We start from the raw sequence: 20,186 nt of genomic DNA, 5'->3' as shown, positions 1-20,186 counted from the left end.
ATTGCCTTGGAAACTAAGTGCTCTAAAGGAATTTAAATAAGTATAAATGGAATCTCAGAAAGATTTATTTAAGAGTGAATTAATTCTTCAGTGTATTTTCCTTTTTTTTCTTTCCTTGCATGACTGTCTCTTAGGCTACTTCATTTTCTGCATATGGTGCCACAGGACAATAACAGATTTATCTCTAAGTTGTATATGTTCTTCCATAGTGATTATTCCAGCAAGCAAAACGTTAACACATTGAAATTAATGCAAATGAGATAGGGGTTTGTTATTGGCTGAAAGTGCTTCAAAAAAGACTAATAGTGATACACAGATGCAACTTTGCATCTGCAGTCTAATTAAAACTAATCTAATTAAATATGGTGCATCTGCAAAGCTGCTTGAGCACTGCAGAGAACACACAGAATTCCTTTTATAGTTGGACAGAGCCTCCAAGAGCCAGTGTGTCTGCCATTTCACTTCATTTGGAACCATTTTAATAGCAGGTGAGTAATCAGCAAATAAATTCTCCATGGCTGCTTTGGAATTGTTCACTCAGAGAGGCAGTGATAATGTATCCATAGATACAGCACAACAGCAATGGAGGCCACATAGAGGCAATGTCCTTTCATTATGCAAAACGATACAGCTGGAAAAATGAAAAAAGCTTGAAGCCATAAGTCATCCTTTAGCCTCACTTATTAAGGAAGAATTCTACAAAAAAACACTTCCAAATGTGTTACATTACTGATGTGAGTTGTTCACAGCAAAATCAGGCATCATCAAAACTTTCTCCTGTCTAGCGATTCCTTTAAAAATATTTTTTTTCCCCCTGGCAAATAAACATTCCACAGACATTGTATCCAGTAAGAAATCTTACTGCTCTCAACTGAAATTCCGCCATAAGCTGTTCTAGCACAGATCTAAAATGGCAACAAGGTAATAAAATAATGTCTTCCCCTCTCAAAAAAATTAGGAAAGAAATTTCATGTTGGAAAACTGTCTTAAAATGTGTAGACCAGCTATTGTCACAGGAAAGAAGGTCAAAGGAGGACAAATCCTAATGAAAAGAAATTGTCATCACAACAGACTTCTATATGGTATTTTAGAAGAAAAAAACACTCTGCATTACCACCTTAGAGAAATAGATAATATTATAGATAATAGAGAACTGTCTTGACCTACTACAACCTAAAGCAACTATGTTTGTTGAAAGCTAAAGAGAGAAATGTATGGTGCTTGGCAGGAATCTGAATCCATGCAGAGTAGAGGCCCTCCAGATCTCATAGTTTTTCCTCTTTAATCCTTTTTCAAGGCTCACCAGATTACCAAAATGTCAAATATCCATATTAATATCCATAAAATGTTGAATTGCTATATGTCCTTGACTCTGTGGGGCATTGCTCTATACTCCTGGCCAATTCTCCATACCAGGCCACACTTTGTGTTAGAACAGATTAATGGAATGAGGGCATGCAAAAACTATTGTGGATACCTAGAGGTCAGCAAATTGAGCCTTCCAACCATTTTAGATTAAATATTCACTGTGTGAAAAATGAAATTAGGCTTGGGAGCAGAGCTCTGAAGCCTTCTCTTTCCTCAGCTGGAGCCCTAAGCAGTGAGCCATTTACCCCATATAAGCCAGGGGCTAAGCCACTTCTCCCACAGAACAGTGTTTTTGAGTCCCTGGCTCTCCCACGGAGGATTTCTGTGCCACCCTCAGTGAGACAGATGAGTAATGCATTCTCCATGCAGTCTAACCTTCAAGCTATTGGCTTTCCTCTCTGTGGGGTGAGATACATGGGTTTAAACTTGTTCAGGCTAAGATGCAAGCCATGTTCTCCCTCATCTCCTGGAAGTGCTTTAGTAACTATTCCTACTACAAAATAAAACTGGTGACAACACTCAGCATTTCCCTTTCATTCTTCAGCCCCACTGTAGTCCCACTAGCTCCAAGGATGAAAATACAACCTGCAAGCAAAAGAACAATAGATACGGCAAGTAAGTCCCACAGTGAAAATTGAGTTTGCTGTTTGGAAAAACATACATAGAGAGCTCTGTTAGGAAAAAGAAATCATAAATGATGAAAAGTCTCCAAAATGGCCCATTAAAGTAATTTTCTTTGCTGCCTGATAAGTAGAGCTCCAATTTGAGTCCTTTCAGTTATAAATAGTTACATTAACTTCAGCAAAACTGTGCTGAACGATGTTTGTAGGATTATGTCTTGAGGACAACTTAGTAATACACAGGGAAAAAGCACTGTATGTTTGTGAGAGCATTCCTTTAACCTAGGAAAGATAAGTATGGTGATTTATATAAAAGGGATGCTTTGCTAAGTCATAACTAATTTTCAGACTGATGTTGCTCATCAAATAGTAATTTTCATGGTATTTTTCTATACCCCAGTGTGAAATTTACTCCATTTTAGAAGCTTGCAAAAGGCATTTTTCACAATACAAAACCTGTATTAAGGTGAGGTTTGTGTTGCACAGGCTGTCACAGAGGCCCATGCAACAGAATGAATATTCCCCTCTGTGAATATGTGCACTCAATTTAGCAGCACCATGCACTACACTAAAAATCCTCAGGGTAACAGAAACTTCTAAAATAAAAAGGTTTTTTTCTCTTAAATATATAACATGAAGAAAAGTTGAAAATAAGAAGTGTTCATACAAGGAAAATTTTATTCAGATCTAAATTTTCTTGATGTATTTCATAATGTATCTTGACGAATTGCACCACACCTCAAGAACTGTGTTCTTTTTTGAGTCCCTCGCTTCAAGTCAAGTAAGACATTGAGATGCTGGAGAGAAGGGCAATGAGGCTGGTGAAGGGTCTGGAACTCAAGTCCTATGAGGAATGGCTGCGGGAGCTGGGATTTAGGGGGCAAGAAGGCTCAGGGCAGACCCTATCACTCTCTACAACCACCTGAAAGGAGTGGCTGTAGCCAGGGGGGGGTTGGTCTCTTCTCCCAGGCAACCAGAACACGGCAAGAGGAAATGGCCGCAAGCTGAGCCAGGGGAGGTTCAGGACATCAGGAAGAATTTTTTCACTGAAAGGGTTCTCAAGCGCTAAAAGGGGCTGCCCAGGGAGGTGGTGGAGCCACCACCCCGGAAGTCTTTAAGAAACACTTGGCATTTAGTGCTATGGTTTAGTTGACAAGACGGTCAAAGGCTGGACTTGATGATCTTGGAGGTCTTTTCCAACCTAATTTTGATGGATTTTATCATGGTATCATACATTGCCTAAGGAATGGAAAGTGAAATGCATTATTTTAAAATACACTACAATTTTAATGTGTGTTTTTATATATTTTAACATACTTTTATATATTTTGATTTCAGTGCAATTTGGAGCTTTTAGAGTGTGATGCATACATGTGGCTGCAATTGTATCACATTAAGGACATTGCATTTACTTTTTTACTCTTTTAATGCATTATTTAGTTTACTAATTAGCCATTATTTATTATTTCTATTTATTATCTTTACTTTTACTCTTGTATTACTTTGATCTCACATTTCTCTTGTGTTCACTGTGTACACTGGTACAGTATTCATAAGACAACCTGCTTTTATAACATATGAAGGCTTTATCATGAGCTCAGCCACCTGTAAATTGTCTTTAAATCAGCAGAGTTTTAAGTTACCACAAATATAGAAAGGTAATTTATATGTGGTAAAAACCAGTAAAGACACAAGATACAGCAAGATAGAGATTATTTTTAAAAACAACATAGCACATCTGATGGAAAGTTTCTAACTTCTAGAGTTCAAGTCAGCTATAATGGTGAGTGCCAACACTTAATAAAATTTGAATCTAAACCTTGTGCTGCCTTTTCAACAATTTTAATAACTGAGGAATCAGGCAAAATAATATTGTCTTGCCAAAATTATCTCTGAAAGAAATCTGCCAAAATTTGCCTTACTTTCTGATTGCTGACATAGCATATTACTCTATAATACAGCAAAATTAGGGTTTGTAGGGTGAAATCTCAAAAAGGGCTTCCAGAAACCAGAAGATAACCTCTGCTTATTTTGAGATGACTGCTTCTAATCTGACTTGTCACAAACTCCCAGATGAGCTAGGTGATGAGGTGCATGTCCTTGAGCTGAGGGAAATGAAGTCCTCATTAATATTCCTTTTCAGTGGAGCTTCAGAGCCAAAGGTGTGCCTACATACAGGAACACTATACTATATGGGAAGGGCAGCTGGCAGAGCTAAAAAGAGGCTGATAGATTTTATTGTTAGGGTGAAAAATAGTCCTTTAATAAAGATAAAGTTTTTGTCTCTGTCACCTGAAATAGGCAGTGCTCTTGGAAGGTAGTATTTTTTTGTGCTGTGACTAATATTAAACCCATCTCAAATCATAAATAATTTATGTTGGCAGTGTTGTCCCAGGAGAGACCACTAATGTAAGCAAAGCTAGTTCTATTTATTCAGGCACATCGTGGTAGAGGTGACACTTGATGAAAGAATAAATCCTTCCCTGGAGCAAAACTAAATGCCATTTACTTCACTGCCAATGGCTCAGAGATCTAGCATCTCTGCAGTGGCTTCCAAAAACTCAACCACTGAAGAGATCAAAATACCACCCCAAAATAAACCTTATTAAATGACTCTCTAGTCATAGTATTTTAACTATGGCAAACATGAAGACTGTATTTTTTGATCAATAGTCCTTTTATCCCTTCATGAAAGCAGGCTCTGACAGGGATGCCTCTCACAAGTGGCTAGGAGTTGTTTAATTGGCCTCACACGCCTTCAAGTTGAGCCAGCTTCTGTCTGGGAACAACCTCCTGTAAGCCAGCACTGCAACCAATTTTCCTTTGGCTTCCCTCTAAACTTGGCAATGCTGTGATTTATCCTGGCTTGTCTCGATTGTTGATCCTTATCTAAGGTCACACACCATTTTGCTGACTGCCACTAACATTGCAGGGTCATACACAACACACTTTCTGTCTCTCCTTCTGAAAATGTTTCTTGTCCAGCCAGTAGCGCAACTAGCAGCAGTTAGAAAATGCTTGAGCAGGGATGTGAGATTTCTAGATCATGGTTCAGTGCAGGAACATTCAGCATATTCAAGGAATAAAGAAATATTCTTTACAGGAATGTTCTTAGTCTCAAACAAAAAAATAATAGCTAGTCCTTTCCTTATAACTTCTGTACATTTTTAAAAATTTATAATTTCTGTACATTAGTCCAGAAGCTACTAAAAAAATACACATCAGTTCAGTTTGCTTTGCTACAATGTTAGCTAAAAGCTTTCCAGTCCTTCTTAGCAAGCTTTGTGTGAAGTAAGGGGAAAAGTAGACAAATATTGGTTTACATTTATTCTTTTTCATCAAAAGTATCCTATGGCAGACAGTCTAGAAAACAGAGCAGAGACTAGTATTGTCAGGAAGCCTTAAGCCTCTCAGCCATATGTCAAAAAACATTTCAGAGGCTTTAACTCTCCTTCTTCCTCCTGTAATGGTATTCTCCACAGAAGTCAGCATGACAAAACTGCTTTTCTTCTGGAGAGGCAGGAGGTGTAAATGAGATGAGAAGACTCTGTATGATGAGGGAACCAGGAAAAAGGAAGGAAAGGAAAAGAGGCAGGAGATGAAAGAGACTGGGAAGAACTGGAGATGTAAGTCACAAATTGGTTATCATTTACTTGCAGACCACAGACGTGACCTCTAATACTTACAAGTCATACATCCTGTCAACATGCTTTGCAATAGTAATTTCTGAAGTATCAGACATATTGATGTGGAGATTGTGAAGACACACACTGTCATTATTGCTCACTGTTTGGTGGAAGCAAATGCAGCACCTTCTTGGAGACATCACTGATTATTACTTTTTTTAGAAAAGGCAATTTTACATTCACCTAGCATCAGGACAGGAACAGAGATATTTTATAGCTCTCAGTCCTCTACTCCTAAAATGTGGGTACAAACTCTTTTGCTGCATAAAATATTGTGGCAAATAGTATTGCTTTGCTGTATCAGGAGTTCTCACTGACAGTTCAGTCTGCTACTGGCGCCCAACTCACGGGATGACAATGCTGTATGAGTAACAGAGTTCTATAATAAAACATCCTGATAATTTAGGTCTATTAAGTTATGTCTGGGAACTGGATGGTAAGGCCACACCCCAACAATATTTATTTTAGTTCTATGTTGATGTATGTGTATTACAGCGTGTCTTCACCTCTTACAAAAAACAAACTAAAGCAAAATAAACTTTGAAACAGAGAGGCATTAAAGCTTCTGCCAATCTATGAAAAGTGATCCATCTTAGCATATAGGACTGATACAAAGTATGCTCCTAGCACTTTGATTCCCCTGATACCAAGGGGAAGATTACAGAAGTCTGCCCAAATAGAGGCACTATCAGTGCTGTTGCAGGCAATCCTGTAATTCTGTCTGCAAGGACCAAAGCACTGCTGGGGTCCAGTCAGTGAAAAAATCTTGAACCCTGTAACAATCTGATGCTGACTTTGAAATGCTTCTGAGTGCCACTCAATGCTGAAAGAAGGGAAGAATTAGTGAAGCATTGCTACAACACTACAGTACATCCACCAAAGAACTGAACTGAGCAACTGAACACTCATGGATGACCTAAACACAGGAGGAAGCTAAACAACATCATCTGCCAGTATCCTGGATCCACGTCAGGCACAGAAAGTGGTACCATGGTGGTCTGCTTCCCCCTGAGCACTAATGCTGGGGAACAGCAGCGGTGACATGCTGATGGAAGGGCTGCTGTACTTTGGGGGAAACATAAAACAAACATCCTCAGCTTTTTTGGTGATGAGAGATCTCCCGGGATTTTCCCTAAAGGACTGTAATGCCTTACAGCCCCATCCAACTCTCATTAAACTAAATGGAAACAACCTCAATCACATCTGTGGAAATTGGATGTTTGCTGGGTTGGCTCAAGTCCCAAGTGAGGTAATTACATTCTTCCAACAGCTTCCATTGGAAAATTTCAGTGTGTGTGTCCCCTTCCCAAATGATCTCAAAGTAGCACTCTACTGATCATTTAAACTAAACAACTGCCCTAAATGCTCTTTTTTTGACAACCATCATGAAAACGTGTGCTGTGATAATAGGCCGTGTGAAAAGTGGGTACAACTCTCAGCAAGCAGCCCACTAAAATAAAATGGAAGGTAAAAGAATCACACTGGTATTTATGAAGGTCTGAAAAGAAATTTGCTCTTACCACTATATGTGTGTGTGACGCGTCTCTAAAATTACACTACTTGTGGACTTACAAACTTTTAATAAAATTAATAGTTTATACTAAAATAACCATAGCAAAAGTAAATTTAATTTACATTAAAATAAGAATCAATGTAGCAGTTCATCAGGTAAATTACAGGACGCATTAGAAAGGTTATTTACAATTTTGATCCTCCAAACCACTTGTGTGTAACAAATTTAATTCGATGCACCATGCAGGAGCTTAAAGGTTAGTACACATTTAAATACTTTACCAGACTAAACCTTTTGAGATTCTGAAACCTGCTGTGTAGCATTTCAATACCTGGACTCAGCCTGCATACCCATGCTACACTTGTTGGCTGGCTCTATCAAGTAAGAATGCAATCCTATTGTCTTTCCAGTTATTTACAGGAGAGGTGCAGGTCAGTCAAGGAAAAAAGACTTGGAAACAAGTAAAAATTTCTTCACAAATTTGCAGTTGTGCTGCACTGCAGGGTTCTTGCTTATATAACCCTTAAAGGGTCATAGCTTTGCTATGCCTTTAGGGATTTAGTATCACAAATTATTTTATGTAATGGTGACACAATTTAGGAGTTTGGTTGGTTGTTTTTCTGTTCTTTTTCTAACAGGAATTACCAGGATAAATATTTGGTTCAACAGAATAAAATGTTTCTTGTCATTATCATTACAAAATCATTGACAGTTTTCTGAGAAGTACTAGTGATGTTGGACCTGTGATCTGTGCATTCTGCAGAATCAAAGCCCAGCTGTCAGTAGGTTCCTAACAAAAATGAGCCATTGAAAATCAAGGATGTTGCACAGTTTAAACACTTCAGTTCATGCATTAACTGAATAGAAAAGAGATTGTTGTAATTACTTTCTCTTTTCCATTTTGTCTCTTCCTATATTCCTCTTGCATGCATGTATATATATCAAGAAGAGCATTGTGCAGGAACATGTTTGTACTATACAGTCACTGTTAAATAAATGCATGGCTGTTTCAGAATGGTCAAGTCAATGTTGACATTTCTTCGTGCCATCTTATCGCTGTGACCCAAGTTCAAGGGAGCATTTTTTATCCATTGGTTCTCCCCACACATCATACTATTTCCCACTGTCTTGGCCACCTCACTGTCCTCAGATTTAAACCTCATCAATAAATATTTCATGAGGCAAGCAAATTTAGTAACTGGTATTCTGGAATAGTTTCCTATAAAGTGATTTCTATCACTGACTTGTAATCTAAAATTGCTATGCTAGGCTGAAATTTATGAATAGTAAGCTTGCTTTATCTTTGTCTCTTCTCCTTCCCTTGCTCATACTGCAAGGAAATTTGTACCCAAGGTATATAATGAACAAACAGACAAACAAACGAAAAAACTGGCTCCAGGGTGGAGACCTTAAATGCCATATTCCAGCTTAAAGCACATGCTTGATGAAAATGAGTCCTGAGGTCTTAGGAAACATGATACAATAGCTGCTTTGGGAGGAAATGTGAGTTTGATATCTAAAGAATAAACCAGACTGAATGCTGGGTTAACAAGTAGTTTGTGTGTGATGATTTTTCATGTGAGTTCTGGCTAGGAGAAAAGTGTTAAGAAATACATAAATGAAAAAACAGAAAGAGAATAGAAAATCCATTGAAATCTGGTAAGGAAAAAAGGACCATAAAAGTATCTATAAGAACGGTGTAAAAATTATTGAACATTGTTAACCGTGTGAAGAATGCATTTTCTCTCTATGCCTGATCTAGGGTTTCCTCCCTAGGGATACCTAGGGGTACATATGCATTATGGTCCTGGAAGAGGCCTAGGAGAAAGCAAGCTTCTGATGTGGAAAGGACTTCCAAACCAACTGGCAGCTCATCATCAAGCTTTCTGCCTTCTCCCTTCCCCTTCCAGGAGCTGACACCCGTACTCCCCTGTGTCAAAGAGAGAGTTTGTGTGGCTGCCTCAAACTGACAATAAAGGAGCTGCCAGCAAAGACTCAGGAGTATCGTTCAGGCTGCAGCCTAAAATACCTGAGCTTCAGGTCTTCCTGAGACTGAAGGAAACCAAGGGATGATGCTGGAAAATTTGGATCTCTCTTTCCTATAGGAACAGCTAAAAAAGAAACATGGGATTCATGTTCATATTCTGTAGCCTTGTGAGATATTCGTTTAAGCGCAAGGAGCCTTAAATACCTGTTTTTTTGCTCATTTTGTCCAAAGGCATTTCACAGTAAAATGCATATACTGTCCTTCAGCCAGGCCTCTAGTCCAGTGAGTTCTCTTCATCAGATTGTACACATTGATAGCAGAGATTGAAACAATTGCTCTCCAAGTGAGAGCAATCAGGTCTCTAAGTTCTGAGAAAGTGTTTTAAGGCTGTGAGTCTCCCTGTTAAAAGGAATTAACCTAGAGGCCTTCCTAGATATCAAAGAATGTGCCATCAATACCGTTGCATACACCAGTTTTTCCTTCTGGATAAACCTGGGCCTCCTACTTCTATGTCATTCTGAAGAGGAGCAATGCACTTAACTCAGATCTGTAAATTCAACTTCTAGAGTCTGAGTCTTAAAAGCTAAGTGTAGAAAGCCTAATAATTTCTGGAGCTCCCTTTTAAGATGAAATGCCTTTCCCATCTGAAATGATTAACTTCCTCATTCATTTTGGTGGCTTCTCACTGCAATAGGAAAACAGTGCCAGGTACAGTAGTGAAACATGCCCCCAGATTATATAGGGGCTGTGAGCAAATTAGGGAGCTCTCGGTGAAGTTGGTAATTAAGAGTAGATTCAGATTCTGAAATCTGCACAGGAGTAGGCAGATGGCTTGTTCAGCTGCCAGCTGGAAGTCAGCCTTCATGAGGCAGTCATTCACGTTCAGCACCACAGCTTCCTTCTATGGAGTCAGAGCAAAATCTTCCCATATCAAGATTCTGCTGAATATTTGAGGCTACTTCCACAGCTCTTGCAAAGTGGCTGCATGTTCTGGAAGCAGTAGTCATTTCAGATCTAGAACCATTCAAGAACTTGCTTGACACAAAAGGCAAGACTAAGAAAGATAAAATGAACGTATGAAAGGATGCTTTGTACCTACAGTACTCCTGAGTGCTCCTCTTGGTAGTCCGTGTTTTAGTTTTTCACCCACCTTGGCATATGGCACTGATGACCAGGTATTTTAATTAACATATCTATACTATATATTAATAATATATAGTAAAGGCATTCTTGTGTCATTTAAAAAATGTTAAACACTTAAAAATCATATTAACCAAAGTAAGGAGGGTATTATATATTCATAATCTCTCAGAGAAGGCTTTAGTTTGGACAACTCTCAGCAGCAAACTCACCCAGTTCTAAGCACAGTAGTTAAGAACAATGAAGAACGGCATTCTGTTCTTCAGCTGTGCCAACTTACAACAATTTATCAGAGTAACAGGCATTATCAACACTTGGTTCTCATAAAAATACAAGAGAATATCTTCTAGCTTGCCACAGTGCCCAGGCACAAGTAGCTGAGATAAGGATGGAATATAAATCTTAACAGTAATTCCTATATTTTCACTTAAAATATTTAAACTATACTTTTTAAAAGAAAATCCACTAACCACAGTCACAGGTGCCTTTTATATTTTATGTTGTACATTGCTGAGAATTAAATGTATTCTCAGTTTTAAATTCAGAACAATTGTTCCATGTATTTGTAAAGCAAGATTACAAACAATTATAACAGATAATGTGTAATTCTGTAGGCACTTTATATGCAGGTAAATTTGAAAAAGGCTAACAAAGACTGTATTTCTTTTATGCATGTAAACACAATTTTAGTGCACTTTCTCTCACACAAAGTAATGAAATTTTAAGATACATTCCCAGAACTGAAAGTAAGCCAGCAACCATGTTCAGTTTTCTGCTTGTAAATTGAATTCTCTACTCAATTTATAAGGTACTGGCAGAACTTGACATATCTATAGTGCAATAAAATACCTACCAGAGTAATTGTAACATATAAAATAATAATCACAGTGATGTGCTAGAGGAGACCCCTGGGGGTAGTCTGACACCCGTTGTTAAAATGCCATCACCAAACCAAAGGTAGGTGCTCAACCCTGTTTCTGCTATAGATGAGTTTCATCCCACTAGCTTTTAAAGTTAATCTGAATATGGTTTTTTGTTTTCTTATTTTTTGCTGAAATGTTTTCAGCATCACATGTTTTATAGGAGAACTTGCTTCTCCTTCCCTTCCTTTCATATTATACAACTCAAAACCAACTGCTGTTTCTGAAAAGGGTGCTCCAGACACACACAGTCAATAATGCATAATTCTGTTTGACACTGAGGTTACCTTCCCAGTGTGCTACTGGCTTAGAGACAGCATTTCCTTTCTGACAGGACAGTGCATTCTCAAGGTGATGCAGAGGAGGACATGGGTTTAGCCTATGACAGGCTCTCCCTGTGCTGGGGATGGAGAGTGCTGCAGCTGCTGCTCTGGTTCAAGCTGTAGGAGCCTGCTCTTCTGATTTCTCCTCTCCTTGGTTTGTCCAAGGAGCCAAGAAAATGGCCAGTGTAGGAATAGGGACCTCCTTCAGGCGCGTGTCAGATGCACAGGTTGAGTTTGCATTGATTGGAGGATATTATTTCCCTGCCCACGGCTGGGGCGTTGCAACTACATGATCTTTAAGGTCCCTTCCAACTAAAACCATGCAATGATTTTATGTAACCTCCTGGCAAGCATGTATGCTTACCAGTGCTTGATCCAGCTACAATCTGCAGCAGCAGCAGCGCTTCTAGGTCATGCTAGAGCAGCTTGTACTTCTAACAGCCTGAGGTTCCTCGCTCAGTCCTGTATGAAGATCAAACTGGCAGCTGTCATGAACCCAAAAGTTTAAGGAGAGGACATGTTAAGGGGAGCCTATCAGAAGGCATATGAAAATAACTCATGGATTTTAAACTCTAATAATGTAAAAAAAAAAAAAAAAAAAAAAAATTCTGCATGACAGAATCAATCATTAAAATATTGATGGAGTATAACTCAGTGGGATCTCAGACCATGTGCTATTCCTTCCAGACAAGGATTTTCATCTGCTTCATGAGTTTTAACTTCCATTCTTCCATCCCTCAGTATCTATAGACATTTGGTATTTAAAAGCTGTATTTTCAGGATTCCTCATTTAAAGCAATCAGAATATGCTGGACCCCTAATCACAGCATTTTCATATTGTGAATTTATAAAATAACAGAGTTGAATTGTTTTTGTCTCACGATATTTGTGTCTTCTGGATGTATATGGGCAGTATTTTCAAGCTTTTCCCTATCAGCAGGAGGTCTAGAAGTTTTATTTAACATTACAAAAAAAAGGATGAAATTCTCATCTACACTCTGGGACTGGGGGTTCAGGGAGAAATCAAAGTAATCTGATATTTACATTTAAATTTCTATATTTAGAAATAATATTTTTTTCCCCATCTAATATTCTGCTGTAATAGCTCTGTCTTGTACTTCTGTATTCCAAAACAAATCCTTTTTTCTGTTTTCCCCTGTTTCTTTTGCAGCATAAAGCTGTATGTATTTTCTTGGCACGAGTAGGTGCCAATGATTTTATGACAGGATGGGAGACAAGAAGACTTGAACTCATGGCCTCCTTCCTCCAGCACTGCTCTTCAGACTTCCCTGAACACCAAACTTCTTTATTTTCTCTGAATCTCTCCATACAAACATTCTTTGCCAAGATACCAAAATGGATTTGCCAATGTCTGTTGACTGTTCTTAAGCTGAGAACTCTTATTGCTTATTTTTTAGATAAATCTATGTGCATGCACATATAAACATATGTATACATAGTCCTCATTTCTACAGGTGTCAGCTATTACTCAAGATGATCTCTGAAGCAGAAACTCATTTTTTTTTCTGGCAAACCTAAGATATTAGGCAATGATTGGAGGATACTGGCATGTGCTGTGAAAATATGAATCGTAGCTACTGCTGCAAACTTTATTCAGATTTTATGATATGACTACACTATTAATGTAGTTTCTAAATCTGAAAACATTCTATTATCAGCATTTTGTACCTTTTTTATGAACTTAAAAAATAATGTGCCATCTCCTCCCTCTACCAGTGACACCTGTACTCCGGGAAGCATTAGGAGAAGCCTAATTAATTCATTTTCTGCAAATGATCAAACTATCAATTTATAGAAATTAAGTTTCAGAAAGATCCTATGAACAAAATCCTCAATTTTCTAATAACAGACGTAATCTGGTACTAACTCCTTGATAATCTTGATGCCACATACAAAGGAAAAAGTAAGAAATTAACTTTACTGTCATTTATAGAGGACAATAAGCACTTTTAATACACCTCAGCTGGTCAACCAAGAAAGGCAGAAGAGCAAAACAGCAGAAACTAGCAGGGAGAAAGAAATTATGAGATGTGTCTAAGATGACTGCTGAATGCTGAAATTTTGACTTAAATGGCTAAATATATAAATCCAGAATTACTTTATTTGCTAAATTACCCAACTATATCTACAACTTGGTAGTCAGCTAACTATGATATTATTTAGAATTCAACCAAACCTGAGTCTTACAGTTATTTTTACATTTTTTGTTACAGTTCTCTTTCCAGCCTCCAGTCCCATTTTGTTTTCCCTGTTTTTTTGTTTTTGACTAGTTATTCTCTAGTCCAAGGAGAGGGAAATAAAACTTTCTCTGCAAACAGAATGTGAGACAAGTCTGCACAGAAGATCAGGTTTTAGCCTGAATTATCACAGAGATTTGAACTTCAGGTTTTGGGGGGATTATCAGTCAGTTGTACAAGATGAATCAAATTCAGGGCTTTTGAGCACCAGCAATTGAGGCCAAATGGAGTGGCAAGCCAGCCAAACATTTCAGAATATGGTTTGTATAGAAATGTAACTTTTTGTATAATTACAATGTAAGATGGCAAAGAGCATTAGAAATATGCAGTATCTTCCTCCTTTAGAGGTAATGACACTATCTTGGATTCAATGCAATCAGCTATTATAGCTGTTTCAGATTTTACCATGAGCATTAACAGCACATCACTATTCAATCAGATGTATGATGGAATTTTATTGGATTTTGCTCTCTATTTTACTGGCAGAATGAGGTCCCCTGTTCATAGAGGAATGCGCCCTTAGAAAACACATCAACATAATTTTGATTCCAAAATTATTCAGTAAACTAATGGTAATTTATGTCAATTTTTATTTGTGTATGGTTAGTATCAGTATCCTGACATTTAAACTCTCCACCCAAAAGCTCTCGCTGCCATTACCACAGTCTTGTTACAGCACACTAAATATACAGCAGATATTTTCCTAGCCTGTACACAAAGATCCAGATGTAAGAGCACTGAGAAGGAAGAAGGAAAAAACTGATATATCTTACAAAATCTTTTAATGCATTTTGCTTTCAGAAGAGGAAGTGCTGTTTTAGCTGCTTTGTTTCCCCCCTTTTTTCAGCTGTTGGATTTACTATAGGTAAAATGCAAAATGTAAAAGCAGAGATGGTGCCTTTTTTTCACTTTTTGGTAAACAGATTAAAAATTCTGAAAATTAAAGATAAATAGGGATTGAAAGTATAAGAATCAATTAAGTTAGAGTGACATTTATACACAGTTCAGTTATGGAAAAACAACTGTACTGTGATTATGCAAATCAGCCACTCACAACCAAAATGCAGGGATTTACATAACGGAGAAAAAAATTCCTCACAGTTATGCCTCAGTAACTTACTGGGTTCTTGCACTTTAATTGTATGACTCATTGTAATAAAATTATCCCACTTGCTTTATCCAGAATGAAATGTATGTTAGGACATTGCCATTCTGAATGATTTGTGTGCTTTTGGAAGCCTATGTTCTTATGTCACAAAATGTGGTGTATGTTCTATTTTAAAGAGATAGAAATCAAGGAAAAAACCTCCAGATTTTCTGCTTGTATTGATGAAAATTTTAACCAGGTTTATGCACTGCATTACTGTTCTTGAAATAAATGTATACTGATACATTAGATCCTTTCTTTTTCTTGGAACTTTTATTTCCTCCTCTTTTACATTAATTTTTTTTTAAAAAATAAGACTTGTACATACTCAAAACACCAGTATAATTTAAATTGCATTAATTTAAAATGAATTGTACCTTTCAGTTTTGCAAAGTGAACTTTTAATGGGTATCCTGATACTCTTAGTTAGCTGGTATGTCTAGACTATTTAACTTCTGACATCCATGTTGTAGAACACATAGCATTTAAAAAAATGAATCTTCTATTATAAGCTACATGGAAGGAACAGTATTTATTGAGCTGGATGTACTTTGATGTGCCTTTATTTTTGTTATCATGTATTCCCTGATTAGACTGTCGTAATTTCTTTTTTTTAATATAAGCGAGACTTGATATTAAATCATTTCTAAGATAAAATAGAAAGAGAATACTACATAAATTAGGCTGTACTATGGCTTGGCCTTTTTAGCACTCAAACCAAGTTGATTGCAGGTGAGTGTTATATATAATATAGTATGTTTTTATGTGTAGTATTAAATACTATATATATAATATAGCATGTTTTTCATAACACTTTATCCTATTATATACACATCCACTAAATCATGACGGCTTATTTTCCATCTGCAGACATCTTAGGCAGAGGCAACTAAAACATTTAATTATTTATCTCACACATAAACCACAGAGAACTGGAAAAAAGGTCCTTTCATAATAAACACTGTGATTTCAAAGTCTTTCCTGGCATGTGGGGATGACAGACCTTTGGAAGTAAAAATGATACAGCATAAAAACTAAAAAAGAGGCTTGTCCCTCATCTGAAAAGATTAGAGAACTTGCTGTCTGTGACATTCCACTGCCATCTGTAAGATTCAAATCAGGTCTTCAGTTTGAATCTACTGGTGGGAAAACATGGTCCATGGTCTTGGGAGTGTTCTTAGACTTCCAGTCATCTGTGCTGTCCCAATGGAGCCTATGCACCATATTTCTTCTCCCTCTCACAGCCAGAAATTCCCAAAAAGGCACTATATCAACAATTTGGTTTGTACTAATTTACATTCTGCTCTAAGAGAGATTCTAGAAAAAATTTGCAGCCAGCTGTAAAAGGTAAGTCCTGAGAACTTTTCAACCACGAGAAATTTTTTTTTTTGTAATAGGCTGAAAACACCACACTGACAACTCCCCACTGGCATAAACTGAACAACTCATGAGAAATACTATAATCTTCCAACAGGGAAATGAGGTCTCCTCTGCCCTCCTGTCCCCATTATTTTGTAGACATCCTAATTAAACTTACTTGTTTTGTATTTATGTTAGTTTATAAATTAAAAATACATACAGACCTGTGTGCAACGCAGTCCATTCTTGTAGGATTTATTATTGAGGAAAATGGGCAAAAGAAATTTATGTGGAATATAAAGTGCTGAAACATGTCAATGGCACTAATTCATATTTAGTATATCAAAAATGCCCCCACGAAAGTCCCTTGCCCCTCTGTAGTACAGCGAACATTCAGCTTTCTTCTTGAAATGGCAACTCCCCCAGTATAGCAGGATGCAGTACTGAACAGCCCCAGCATCTGACAGAGATCCTGGGAAGATCCCATCACATCTGCAGCCTCTGAAATAAGAGTGCACAATTGGCAGGCGATTTCTGACTACCTTAGGTTCATTTCTCCAGGACAACATTGCTGCATGATCTTGGATAAGAGACCGGATTTCTAAGATGGAGGCAATATGTTCTGGTGTCACTATCAGCAAAAGGTATGGTATTTTATAAATGATATGATGTATTTCGCAAGAAATAAGGTTTGTCTTATGACCTAATATATTGTTCTAAGTAAGCACTTTCATTACGTAACAGTAAGGGCTTTTTTCTTTCACGAAGACATGACAGAAGTTTTAGTAAGCTCAACTTGAAAATATTCTCCAGATTGGACTTTCTACTTGTTTTTGTTTTGGTTTTAAAAAAGTATGCAGCAGGACATTCCAAGTTTCTCTCTATCTACAAACCTTTTGCTACACCCACCAGTTACAGAGTTCCTCATACTGGAAGCCATTCATGCCCTTGCAAAGTTAAAAACAAAATTTAAAAGTAAGAGGATATTTACATAGAAGTCTCATCTATGTTATTTACATAGCATGGTGAAACAAAAATTACAAGACAAATGTTTCAAATTCTGACTGTTTTTCCCTCAATGTCTTGTCTTTTTATTTTTCCTCTTCTTTCTTTTTATGCTTTTATTTTTGTATTTTTATTCTTTAGTTTTGTTTTTCCATGACATCATGAGACAATTTCATTTCAGTATGGTCTGAACTGCACTGCACAGATCACGAAAAGAGTGGCACATGAATTTCTTACCTCTATAGCTCCTTAATTCTTGCAAGTGAGAATTGTGAGGGACAGAGCAAAACTGTTTACTATCAATTTTACAAAAACTGCATCTGCCATATTACCAAGATCCATTTAGAGATAAAAGAAACCGATTAATATTCTAATTTGTTATCTAACCTTATCAGTCACAGAACACTTCCTTACACAAAGGAAATCCTTCTAAAAATGCAAATTCTTACATATGATAGAATACTTCCCTGGAAATATTTTACATTTACTTCTCCTTGTAAAGAAGAAATCATTAAACATTGAATGACTCTCTAATGCTTGCTACTAAAATACACACACAGAACCTTTACCTTCTTGTCTATACAAGTGCCAAAATGATCTGCTGTAGCATTAGATCATTTTTTTGTCAGTAACAAAAATATTTTTTTTGTATTATACAAAATGCCATTGACAATATTGAAGTAGTTGTATATTTGATACCAGTGTATGTACAGTAAAACATATCAGATAAATTAAAGAACTTCAGTATTATAAACAACAGCACAAAGTTAATGCTTGTATTGTTTTTTTAAATGTGAACAAATTCAGGCCTCAACTTCGAGTCAATACTTTCTAGCACCAAAGACCAAAAGAACCCTGCTGACTTTAGTTCTATTAACTTCACAGAGACATACATTTATACTTTGAAGTTTTTGTCACAGATACATGAACTTGTGCAAACAGAATTTTAGGCTGTTACTAGTTATTCTAGTAAATCTAGGCTGATCTACTAGAATAACTAGTGAAAAAAAGCACACTCCTTCATCCATTACACATGTGGTAGCTTGTTTTCTTCTTAAAACTCAATTGTCATATTTCTTTCTACATTTGCTAATCTATCCAAAGTTTCCTTGTTTTCTCAATATGTGTGAGTTCTGACCAAATATTGCTTTAAGGCAATATGGCCACACACATTTGTCATAAACCTGAAACCTTAAGTGTTACTGACAGGAAACATTTTACTTATTGGTCCCACAGCCATAGTGAAGTTCTCTAGTTTCAGTTTTAATAATTCAGCAGTAATTCATTAGTAAAAATTTTCAAACTAATCTGACATATCAAGAATAGACATAAATTAAATTTGAATTGGACTCTATTCTTTTCTACTTCACTTAACTTTGAGGAACTTACAAAACCAGTTTAATCCTGTGATTTTTCCAGCTTTGACTAGAAAACATTTAGTATGCTGTCTAAATAAATGTCAAAGAGGAAAATGTCAAATTAAATCTAGTCTGCCAACAGAAGCTTTTTCATCAATCAAGTTTTACTTACGTGGAATTTTGTTCAGTTCATTCATGAACTTCTCTTTTAGCTTAGAGAATGCATCTTCTTTTCCTCCCCCTCCTCCTGGACTGGCTGGCTCGGTGACATTACTTGGAGGAGCTGCTGCTACTGTGGTCGCTGGCGGTGCTGCCAGGGCCTCATGATGACTTTCACTCACCATTTTAACTCCTGGGTAAGCTGTTGGAATAATAAAAAAAAAATAAGCAAAACAAAAAACCAAAAGGTAATATAATTTAAATGTATCTCTCAACAATAAATGTATCAGCAGGAAGAACATCACTTGGTTCTCATGATTAGTGGGTAAATATGACTGCATTTGCATATAGTTTCAGGTTCTTCATAAAATATTTATTAGACAAGAGAGAAAAGTATTTTGCAGGGTTAATTTCAGCCAGAATAATTTTATTGCTTAGAGCACTTTTCCAATGGTTTGCGTTTTGGAAGTGCTAAATTTGAAACCTCAAAATTCCTGTAAAATCTCAAATAGATTTACATTTGCTCTTCAGTTTGAAAGTATAAGTAAATTAGGTAATAAATGCTCCCTATGTGCAAATTTCAACGTATTTATATAATTATCTCTCTGTGAGAATTACAGAGGTGTGGATCATGGACAGAATTTCTAGATATGAAGTAAATGAGGTGATAAGAACATAATAAAAACATTTTTGTGATTTCCTGTCAAAGCAATAACCTATTGTTTCCTATTTAAAGCTGTGTATTAAACAGAAATTGATTTGCATGCGTTTTTATCTTCACTAAGTGAAGACAATTTTCCTTCCAGTTATTTTGTGTGACACTTGCTACTGACAACATTCTCTTAAATTATTCAGATGTCTTACTGTATTCATGAAAATACAACGTCTGTAGGGAGTCTAAATGCAGCCATTTTGAAATATATATGAGGCTGTCACAAGCATAACCCCACATCAGCATATTTCTAATTTCATGTTGTTTAATGGGCCTTTTGGAAAGCCTTTATTTGAGTGCATATTACTGTACTGGGTGTGATGGCCAGGTGTTAGGAGTGGGGTGGCTACTGGAGTCTGTGAGAGGTTGCCAGAAGCCTACCCCATGTCCCACAGAGCCAATTCCAGACGGCTCCCGGATGGACTCATGTTGCCCTGAGAATCAGGCCTTTCTATATTGTTTTCATAATTTCTAACCACTTTCCCAGGAAAGTAATTAGAAACATAGATGTTTACACATTCCATTAAAGATACACCTTTTGATGGATGTCTGTCATGGCCAGTGTGGTTGGGAAGGTGGTGACCTGACTATCCAATCCCTGGTCATTGTCAAATATCTATAAATGCTGAAA

The 20,186-nt window shown here is 36.9% G+C and overlaps 1 protein-coding gene across 4 annotated transcripts in view; it reads right to left on the bottom strand.

Annotated features, from left to right (window-relative positions):
- SYT1 (synaptotagmin 1) overlaps positions 1-20,186 on the bottom strand; it is a 295,567-nt gene that overhangs the window by 102,604 nt on the left and 172,777 nt on the right. For all 4 annotated transcript variants that reach the window (XM_015628699.2, XM_033514553.1, XM_019006753.2 and 1 more), the window contains one exon: positions 18,857-19,045. In XM_015628699.2, the coding sequence (XP_015484185.1) occupies positions 18,857-19,028 (172 nt within the window). In that variant the 5' untranslated portion in view covers positions 19,029-19,045. The remainder of the gene's footprint in view (positions 1-18,856; positions 19,046-20,186) is intronic.

This window comes from Parus major, chromosome 1A (assembly GCF_001522545.3).
Source record: "Parus major isolate Abel chromosome 1A, Parus_major1.1, whole genome shotgun sequence".
In the NCBI taxonomy this organism is placed as follows: domain Eukaryota; kingdom Metazoa; phylum Chordata; class Aves; order Passeriformes; family Paridae; genus Parus; species Parus major.
The sequence above is the reverse complement of the archived record's forward strand: the minus strand, read 5'-3'. Positions and strand labels throughout refer to the sequence as shown.